This window comes from Elaeis guineensis, chromosome 4 (assembly GCF_000442705.2).
Source record: "Elaeis guineensis isolate ETL-2024a chromosome 4, EG11, whole genome shotgun sequence".
Classification (NCBI taxonomy): Eukaryota; Viridiplantae; Streptophyta; class Magnoliopsida; order Arecales; family Arecaceae; genus Elaeis; species Elaeis guineensis.
The window spans coordinates 20,647,424-20,657,241 of record NC_025996.2 but is presented as its reverse complement, the minus strand read 5'-3'; the positions used below and the strand labels follow the sequence as shown (position 1 = coordinate 20,657,241).

The 9,818-nt window shown below is 37.5% G+C and overlaps 1 protein-coding gene across 1 annotated transcript; it reads left to right on the top strand.

Annotated features, from left to right (window-relative positions):
* Positions 1 to 1,128: 1,128 nt before the first annotated feature.
* Positions 1,129 to 9,437, top strand: LOC105043469 (DNA excision repair protein ERCC-1). The gene is made up of 9 exons (XM_010921024.3): positions 1,129 to 1,402; positions 1,478 to 1,625; positions 1,738 to 1,841; positions 3,151 to 3,250; positions 3,440 to 3,516; positions 5,072 to 5,171; positions 5,646 to 5,717; positions 5,955 to 6,023; positions 8,903 to 9,437. The coding sequence occupies exons 1-9, from the start codon at positions 1,173 to 1,175 to the stop codon at positions 9,206 to 9,208; spliced, it is 1,206 nt and encodes a 401-aa protein (XP_010919326.1). The 5' UTR covers positions 1,129 to 1,172; the 3' UTR covers positions 9,209 to 9,437.
* The last annotated feature ends 381 nt before the right edge of the window (positions 9,438 to 9,818 follow it).

Sequence of the window (9,818 nt, the reverse complement as noted above, 5' to 3'; positions counted from 1 at the left end):
ATAGAAGTACCAAAATCTTACGACATCATTGCATCAGTTCTAGTCAAAGAGCAAGGTGAGCTGCTATCATCTTGTCCTCTATATATTAACAAGTCTCGAAAACAATGGGTCAGAACTCGTTTTACCACCGCCAGGGTTGGCCGAGCATCCACACCCAAAACCACCAACAAGCAGGAGGTTTCCATCTAGAATTTGGACTTGGTCTCCGTGATCCACTTACGCTACGTCTGAAATATATTAAAAACTACGGACGAGATACAGAAAAATCAACGCCAGTCCCTCTTACAACAATTGAATTTGTCCTAATGGAGCGACGAGCTGACTTCAAAGGTTCTCATTGGATGGCCTACTTTGAATTCACAACATCTAGCATCATCTGAATTCGAATGTCTTATAGCTTAGAAAATAGCAGTATTTTTATGCTAGTACCAAAATTCTGGCTGTTTTCGCGCTGGACTTGAGCCGTAAGAAAACGTACCATACCGAAAAAAGATAATTGATGCATTGAATAAGAAGTTTCACTCTTGATTGGTTTAAAAGATTTTTATCGTTTTAGGGAGAACTAAAAGGACTTCTTAGCCAACAATAATTAGCTCAGGTTGCTGGCATCCTATCCCTGAAAGCTTGTCCCTTGAGAGTTCTAGTTTCAATTTCAGATTATTACCAAAAAAAAAATATACCTAAGCATGAGCTTATGGCTTAGAAATCTTCAAGAATTTCTTCTTTTACCTAAAATATAATAGATGCAGTACAAAATATAGAGTTGCAGACATCTCCATAATTGCAGAGGGAAAAAGGAATCATATCGCTGTTCACCTCCTCCTCCTGCTTAAATGCACAGAAGTGCTTCACACGATCGTACTCCGCTCTATTGACGCTTTTCCACAAATACATGCACGGCAAGTGCCAAATACTAGTACTAGAGTCTAGTAGTGCCACCCATCAGGCTCTCCAAGGCCCTTCTCGTTTTAATTCGTTTGCTACTTAGCCCAGCAAGCCAAAGCCCATCATATCGTTACCACTGACCGGCCCAAACCCATCCTGCTCTAATGAGAAGACTAGCGACAGGCGAACCCCTTTAGCTAGCCCTGACGGCAGCCTTCCTCTCCGTGGCCCGCTCTCCCTCCCCCCCACCCCCACCCCCACCCATTCTCTCTTCCCCTCTCTCGAGAATGGAGAAAAGGTCCGAGGAAGAGCAGCGAGCGAGCCAGGAGCAGAACAAGAAGAAGGGCGTCATAAAGATACCCTCGTACCAAGAGGTCTTCGGGGGAGGCACCTCCTCCTCTTCCGCTCCTCAGCCCTACAACCCTCCCCCTCCTCCACCGTCCTTCTCTCAAGCCTTCTCTTTCATCAAAGCCTCCGAGTTCTACACCCCTCCTCCGACTTCCGACCCTTCTCCCAGGTGAGCTCCCCCTCCCTAGTCCCTCCCTCCATGTTTCTTGTCACCCCCCGATCCCAACCTTTCCCCTCTTTCAAGGCACGTCGCTGCCGAGCCCCAGCTTTCTGCAACGCCAACGCCGCCGCCGGCGGCTTCATCTTCTTCCGGTTCTGCTCCTTCGTCGTTCTATTCTTCGGCGATTGCGTCGGCTCAGAACCGGAACGCAATTCTTGTTAGCCATCGGCAGGTGGGTGACCTTTCTTTCTTGATTTTTGAAGACCTAATCGGGCGATCTTTTTTTTTTTTTTTTTTTTTTAATTTTATTCTAATCAGTTTGTTCGCTCGCTTGTTGTGCGCAGAAGGGGAATCCGTTGCTTAAGCATATCAGGAACGTGCGGTGGACGTTCGCGGATGTTGTTTGTGACTACTTACTCGGACAGAGCGCCTGTGCTCTTTATATTAGGTAAGCACATTTGCTACTGGTTTTTTCCCCTCCTGATGCTCGCTTTCTTCCTCTCGCTGTTATTGGGTTATTTTCTACATTTTTTTTCCCCGATAAGTAAAATAGAGGTATTGCTTTTGTTTGAGGATCATGGATATGCAGTTGTTGACCTATAATCCCTTTCCTCGTCTGGTTGTCGGAGAATTATGTTTGAGTAATTGCGCACAACAAATGTAACCATTAGCTTCTTTGTATTTACTGAAACAAAATGAGATAAGTTAAAAATTACCCAGTCAAAGGCATGTTCCATGGCCCATAAGAGATGCTACTGTTGGAGCACGATTCAGCCTTCCGTATCTAAGATACGATAAGCTGCTTCAACATGCATTAAGCTTGCCCTCTGTCCAGATATAACTTAAATATCCTTTAATTAAAAAAAAAAAAAATCAAGCTATGTCCTGACTAATTTGGGTTGGTTTTATGGAGTCTTGTTGCCAATCATTGCTGATGTTGGTAATCTCCAAAGTAACTCCAAATTTTTTGTTACCTTCTTTCACAAACTCATATATGTTGGCCTACATCTTACCTTCTGTTTCTAGTCTCATAAACTAATTTCATGCATCTGTTCTTACCATGTGTACCATCTGAATCCATTCTTTAGCACTTTATCCTCAAGGACTGCTACTCCCATGCCTTTTCTATTATAATCCTTGCTAACTATCATCTTCCTAGTTTAGTCACCTTACATTTGATTCACACAATATTTTGGAACTTATTTTTGTTTGTTAAGCTGAAAAGCACTGCATTTGTCAAATAACGGTGCATAAGCATGTCTTCACTTCAACTATCCAGCTATTCTCTATAAATATTTGCTTATCAATAATTTCTTTGTCCAATAAAAATGATATCATTGAACCAACAGGAAGACATTTGAGGCCATAAGTGTTACTGAGGCTTGTTTTAATTATTGTTTCCTTCAAAATTCTGTTCTATATACTCTGCCTTTGTCTTAATATTCTTTTAGGCCATAATACTATAAAGCATTTTTTTTTTAAATTTCGGTTTATTATTTAATTTTGTACTCTCTGATATTATCATTATATCTTCTATGAATAGTATGACCCATTTTCTTAAATATTAGTAGTAAGTGCACCTATGTCTAATGTAGAGTGTAGTGCTATCCTTGGTCCTACATTAAAAATTAACTGCTTGGATCTGTACATATCACGATCTTTTGCTGTTCTTACGTGAATATGGTGGGAAATTTCTAGAATCTTTATATGTTTCTTTCATCTATCTTCTCTGTAATTCAGTTTATCGCTATATGCAGTCTCCGGTATCATCTCCTTCATCCAGACTACTTGTATTATCGAATAAGAGAATTGCAGAAGAATTTTAAGCTCCGTGTTGTCTTGTGCCATGTTGATGTGGTAAGCTCCCCTAATTGTTAGAAGCCTTCCTTATTCCATTTAGGACATTTTTCACCTTTTCTACTTGAGCAGATTAAAATTACTTGGATTCTTAGAAGTTATTGTCAAAGAGTGGCGGTCTATTTTTTCCGTTCTTTCATTCGTTTCTTTTCCTTTTAAGATCAGTTTTCATTTCTCTTAGTTTTTCAGGAAGATGTAGTCAAACCATTGCTTGAAGTCACGAGGACAGCAATGCTGCATGACTGCACTCTTTTATGTGGTTGGAGGTATCGTATCCTTTATTTTTTTGATGATGTCGTATATGTTGGAAGCCTATCAGCTATATTTACCATATTGTAGACTATGAAGCTTTGTTACAGTTCAGAACTAATGTTTGACTTGGACTACAAATTATTTTCTCTATAAGAAAATTAAAAATTGTCTTAGCTTGAGAGAAAGCTGAAATTATTTTCCAAGCAAGGGCATTTTTGTACTCTATCATACAAACAAGGCTGAGTCAATTTGATGTTGTTAAAGATGCTCAAGGCGCTTAGGAGAGGCTAGGAAACTTCTAAGCGCCTCAACAATCGCAAAACAAGGTGGGTTCACCAAGGCGACACCTAGGAGAGTGTCTGCCATAGCAAGAGGCACTTGAGCAAGCACCTCTCCAATGTCCAACATTGTTCTTCCTATCCTGGCTGACTAATTCTCTTGGAAATATGTTAGTTTTATTTGGATGTTGATTTTGGTCTATTGGAGCCCTCGTAAATAAAGGGCTACTCTAGGATGTTCGGTGGTTTACTCCTTTGTGTTGTGTTGTTTAAAAACATGCTTCATGTTTTGGGAAGTGGTGTTTTGCTATTATGCTTGAACTTTGAAGCTATTTTATGATGTCCAATGGTTTAATTTTACTAATCTTTGTTTAAACCATGTTATGCGAAGTGGTATTTTGATGTGATATTTTGATAGATGTGAAACATGATATCTAATAGTTATGATGGTCATGATTTGTTGAAACTTGGGTAATTAATCTTATATATTTGATTGTTCAGATACAGATAGGATTTATTTCTAGTGCCATTATTGAACTTCTGATAAATTAGTGCCTTGCTTTCTTGAGGTAAGTGCCTTTTTGGCATCTAGCACCTCAGCAGTATGGAGCCCTTGTTGATTCAAGAGCACCTTTTGCTTTTGACATTCATGAGTCAATTTCTTGGAACATACATGATTAATAATATATGCATGATAAAGCCTGGGACAACCCCCCCTTAATTTTCTTCTCTCCTACCTCTTCCTAAATTCATTGTTTGTGGTATCAGCAATTACTGATAGGATATCTGAACTTAACCTCCACTTAATTTTGTCTATTTGATAAGCTGTTTATCCCGTTATACCATTCATGTGGGCCAAGGAAAAATCTGATGTTAGGAATCTTTCATTCTTTGGTCTCCTATTCCTAAATTTTCGACCTGTCTAAGATCATCCTTTACCCTTCACCATCCAAGTAGGGTTTGGAATTGTACAGGTATGTAAGAAGTAAAGTCGTTTCTATTTGTTATAATCATTGTTAAAAAAATAATTGTGCTTTTTTTAATTAGTAAAATCATGCAGGAATAGTCAATGCCATTGCTGTTGCATCTGAAGATATCTTCCTAGGTTTTGAATTGATAGCTAGAGCTGCAAAAATATCATCACTTTGTTTACATCTATTTTTTGGTATTTAATGCTATGTCCATAGATCGTGTGTTGTGAACCGTTTTCCTGTAAAGTACAGGCCACTACTGAAATTGTTGAGAAATACCTTCTCGCTTCAACCTTGACTATCTTTTCTTTCTTTTCTAGCTTGGAAGAATGTGGTCGGTACTTGGAGACAATTAAAGTTTATGAAAACAAACCTGCAGACAGCATTCGTGAACAGATGGATACTGATTATTTATCACGGGTATCTATTTTTAAGGATCATCCCTATCAAGCGTTAATACATTTCTTCTGGATGGATTGCTTAGTCTGCTGAACAAAATCTATTATTCTAGGATAACTAACATCGATTAAAAAGTAGCTGTATTTAGTTGAACCTATTTCTTTGCAACAAATGAGTCATTTTATTTTGAAAGTCTGACTGGTGATAGCCTTCTCATTCAACTACTTCTAGGATCTCAGACACATCATTGAAGGTTTATTTTGTTTTTTAACTTAAGGGAGTTGGTCCTTTGGTTTTTTCTCCAAAAATCAGGTAGTTTCAGTTCTTAAAGCATGACAGTCATCTAATAATCTTTTTTATTATATTATCAAGGGATATCTTAAATGATTAGTAACTGAGCTTCCTCTAACTAATATTAGACCTTCAAAATATTGTATACTTTTCTACTGGAAACCATTTATACTTGCTTTACTTAAATTTCTTAAACCTTTGCAGCTGACTCATGCACTTACGACTGTTCGACATGTTAACAAGACTGATGTAGTTACACTTGGTTCAGCTTTTGGGGTAAGCCTGGATGATGTCTGTGTCTTTTAATTTCAGTTCTTCCTGGTGTCATGTATGCATATGTCAACCACTTTTTTAACCATGAATTTGTTTACTGGTGTAGGACTAGCTTTTGTCTTCGATCTTTTTCTTTTTTTTCCCCCCTTTTTTAGAGCTTCTCTGTGCAAGCCTTGAAAAAGATTCATTTTTAACAATGTTGGATATTCATTATTCTGTAAATTTTCCTACATGCTGCAGTCACTTTCGCATATTATGGATGCTTCTATGGAAGATTTGGCTCGTTGCCCGGGCATTGGTGAACGTAAGGTATTTGTCCCATTTAGTGATCCATGTGTTGGTTGCACATGTATATAACTTTTTTTTAAAAAATTACCATTTTGCTTTTAATTATGTTGAAGTTTTGAAGATTACTCTAACTACTAAATCTTTTGAATCAACTTATGACTTTGTTCATTTTACTTAGCTTTCATCCGCCTGCTGTTTTAAGAACAGCAAAAGGTAGTGTCGGATTTGTGTTTATGTAACCACAGAAATATTTTAAGCTTGTGCTTTATAATCGAGCATTCTGTTGCTTTTGATTGGAACGAATTGCAAAGAATTTATAGTGTTGCCTGCATATAAAAAGGATATATTTTTTGTTAGTTGGTTAATATTGTTACTGAGAAAATTTGAGTGTTCTATATGGAGTGTACGTGAATCTTTCATGGTACTCTTTGTTTGGTATGAGACATACAACAATTTGCTGGATCTATTTTCAAAAAGTTTGGCTTCAAGAGTCTGAAGTGCATTGCTGCAACATTCCTCCCCCCCCTCCTCCTAGCTCTTGCTGGAATTCAGTTAAACCTTAATTGAATTTTAATTGATTTATCCATTTAAACAATGACATTTTTCTACATATGCCATTTCCATATATAGTCTATCATTCACTGACCCTAGGCCTTCAATTTTAGAGCCCTCAGAATTGAGGGTTTGAGGATATCATTTGTGTCCGCCTCAAAATGATATAACAATATATCAAAACATTATGTTAGTAGTTTCACTGTTGCTTGATCATATGCCACAAGATTAAAGGTTGTGATTGCAGAAGCAAGTATACTTAAGATGTGGTTTCAGGATTTTGGTCTGGCTTGAGTAGGGGACAGGCTCTGATACTACACAATGGGTCTACATGTCCTATCCTACTTCAGGACTGATTAATATCTATTCTGGAGAAGTATTTAAAGAAGAAAGCATAAGTGTAAAGGGTATGTGAAAGAGAGAACAAGTAGGAGATCAGCATCAGCCAAGACTGTCACTTCTATGTAAAACTGCCATCATTGACTTATAAATTGGTCATTTGTCTGCCTCTTTGAAAACCAGCACTGAGGTGTCATCAAGCTCTTATGAAATCGGCACCGCATGGTTGGTGATGAGTTAGCACTCCACCAAGAGAATAATGAACACTTCAAAATAATTTTAACTTTAGTTAAAATGCTTAAAGATGAGTAAAAGAGTGATATTTATAGGTTCTATGGTTTCCCAAATGACCTAGGAGTCTTAGAAGCCCTAATAACTCCTAACAAATTAATAAAGTCTCAAAAACCTGTCATACAGTTAAAAATGTCCTCCATGCTGGTTTAATGGCCAGACCATAATTTTTAGAAGTTATTATTGTGCTTCCTCTAAAATGGTTATATCTCCTTTTTCCAGTCTCCAATTCATGTGTTTCTTGTGATGTTCGATAATATATTCAGTATGCTATCTGATGGTCCTGATGCCTTTAGATTTGTCATGAGATCTGGCCTTTAAATTGATCAGGGCATATTCATCATTATGCAATTTTTTGGTTGCATGTCCTAAACCAACAACTGTTAAGACTCTTTTAACTGTTCAAATGATTACTTTTACCGTTATAAGGAGTCATAATCAAATGCAACATGGTCAAAAAACTGATAACTTGTGACTAAATTGAGTAGATTTCAAACTAATAGTTGTGTGTATTTCCGCTTAGTCTTGCAAATTTGCAATATGTCAAGGCCATCTCTGGTCTCCCCAGTGTTCTTCTGTCATACTCATACCCAATGAGGATCCAATGTTATATGACGAGACAGTTTAGATAAGGTGGATTTTGTGCCCCAAAAAAGAGAAGATGTCTGTAACCTCATAGAACAACCAGAAACTTCTTCTATGACTTCCTGGCATTGCTTGTGGAGAACCTCAAAGTATTAAGATACAACAGCTCACGGCACACACCTTTGCCAGGTGTTCAGGAGTTCTAAGTCATACACCTTTTTTAGGTGTTGGATTCTGAGAACTACTACCTGTCATAAAAATGTCTGATTGTCGTAACTAAGCGCCTATTCATGACTGTCAAAAGATCAAGTTTAGATGTAACATGGGAGTATCTTTTGTCTATTTATGGACTCCTTTTCTTCTCGGGGGTGATAGATCTAGTTGTAGATGACTTTTTGCTTCATGTTTTTCAACTTTTTCACTGCTTTTTTCCTAACTCTATGATATCTTTGCTTGCTGCTTCTGTTAAATTAGTGTTTCAGCCTTCTCATCCATTTCCAAGCAAATATTTGGTCATAAACAATCTATAAATATGACTTAGATTGCTACTTCTTGTCCAGGGTTGGTTTAGTTGTACTAATTGTGATTTTTGTCCATATGACTGGGTTTATATATACATACGTACGTACAAACAGACATATATATATATATAAGGTCTTTGAGAAGGTACTTAATGCCTGATTTGTTGTGGTTGCATAGTTATATGCTGTGCGCTTTTCCAAATTCAATTTATTAAACAAGGTGCCAGTGTAGTCTGCTGGTAAGCCTATTGGTGGCGCAGAGGCAAATAAAAAATTTTCTTAAATTTTCATACGCAACTTTACTCTATGGAAATCCATAAATTTGATAAGTACTTACTATGATCTGCCTGCTCAGAGCTTCTGATGGAGCTGCCATACTGCCAGATGCAAGTTTTTATTGGTTATATGGCTCTTATTATCTGACTCTTTCTCTGAAATTGGTTGACAGAAAAAAAAAAAAAAAAAAAAAAAGGATTTAAAGCTATTTGCTGCTTGCTCAAAAAATTCCAGTAAAGATTAATCAGGATTTTGATTTAGTTTTTTGCTGTAACTTTTTGCCTTTTTGGACTGTGATCCAAGTCTCATAGTCGAACTTAAAACTCCGCGTTGTAGGTGAAGCGCCTGTATGATACCTTCCACGAACCATTTAAACGAGTTTCCAGTCGGCCTACTATTGCTGTGCCAGAAACTCCCATCAAGGCCAGGGATTCTGAAGAATCTATTCCACCTGAAGTTGAGGGGAAAAACTCTGATTCATCAAAAGCTGAAAAAGAATCCAATCTTGATGTGAGATCAGCCCTGACTGCTGCCTTTGACAAATATGCAGAAAGAGTCCGTAAACAGGACCGGAAGAGTAAACTGTTTGAGCCAGGCGAAGGTAGTAGTAGCCACCCAGCCCCAAAAGATGCAGAAGCATAGATTGGGACGATCAACATAGGCAACCGATTAATGAACTTAGGATTATGGATGAGGGGCTGAATACTGTCGTAGAACCTGCCTTTTACAGGTAGAATCATTGGTGGAAAGGGAGTTGATGGACATTGTGTATGCGCAAGTTTCTTTCACCGGATTAAGTCACCAATTTTGAGGCTTCATTTTTCCGATGTAGTAATTAATTTTGCTTTTGTGCTTATGATATGTTTGGCTAGATCTGTTTTATGCTTTTTTGATAAGCCTCCGGCAAACGAGCAGACTTCTGATAAACTAACTTGAGTCAGAGTGATATTTGAGCTCGGCTTGAATTAGCTCAAAATATTTATGTATTATTATATACCAATAATTATTTTATAATAATTGTTTATAATAAACTAATATAGATTGTGTTGTATTCCTACTACAACATTAAAATCAGAATTATTACTCTATTTATCAAATGAAAGAGTTGAACTTGAATAATTTTAAACTTTGATTAGATTGCTTTAACCAGTTGTTTGTTCATAGCTCGGGCTGCTTAACCACAAAACAAACCGAGAGAGAACTACCAGGCTTGCACTCTAGTCTTGATTGCGTCTCTACTGTAGGGTGGAGC

Coding starts and splice junctions, on each gene's coding strand:
- LOC105043469 (XM_010921024.3), top strand. CDS start 1,173: ATGGAGAAAAGGTCCGAGGAAGAGCAGCGAGCGAGCCAGGAGCAGAAC. Junction 3,251..3,439: donor TCTTGTGCCATGTTGATGTG/GTAAGCTCCCCT, acceptor TTAGTTTTTCAG/GAAGATGTAGTCAAACCATT. Junction 3,517..5,071: donor ACTCTTTTATGTGGTTGGAG/GTATCGTATCCT, acceptor TTTCTTTTCTAG/CTTGGAAGAATGTGGTCGGT.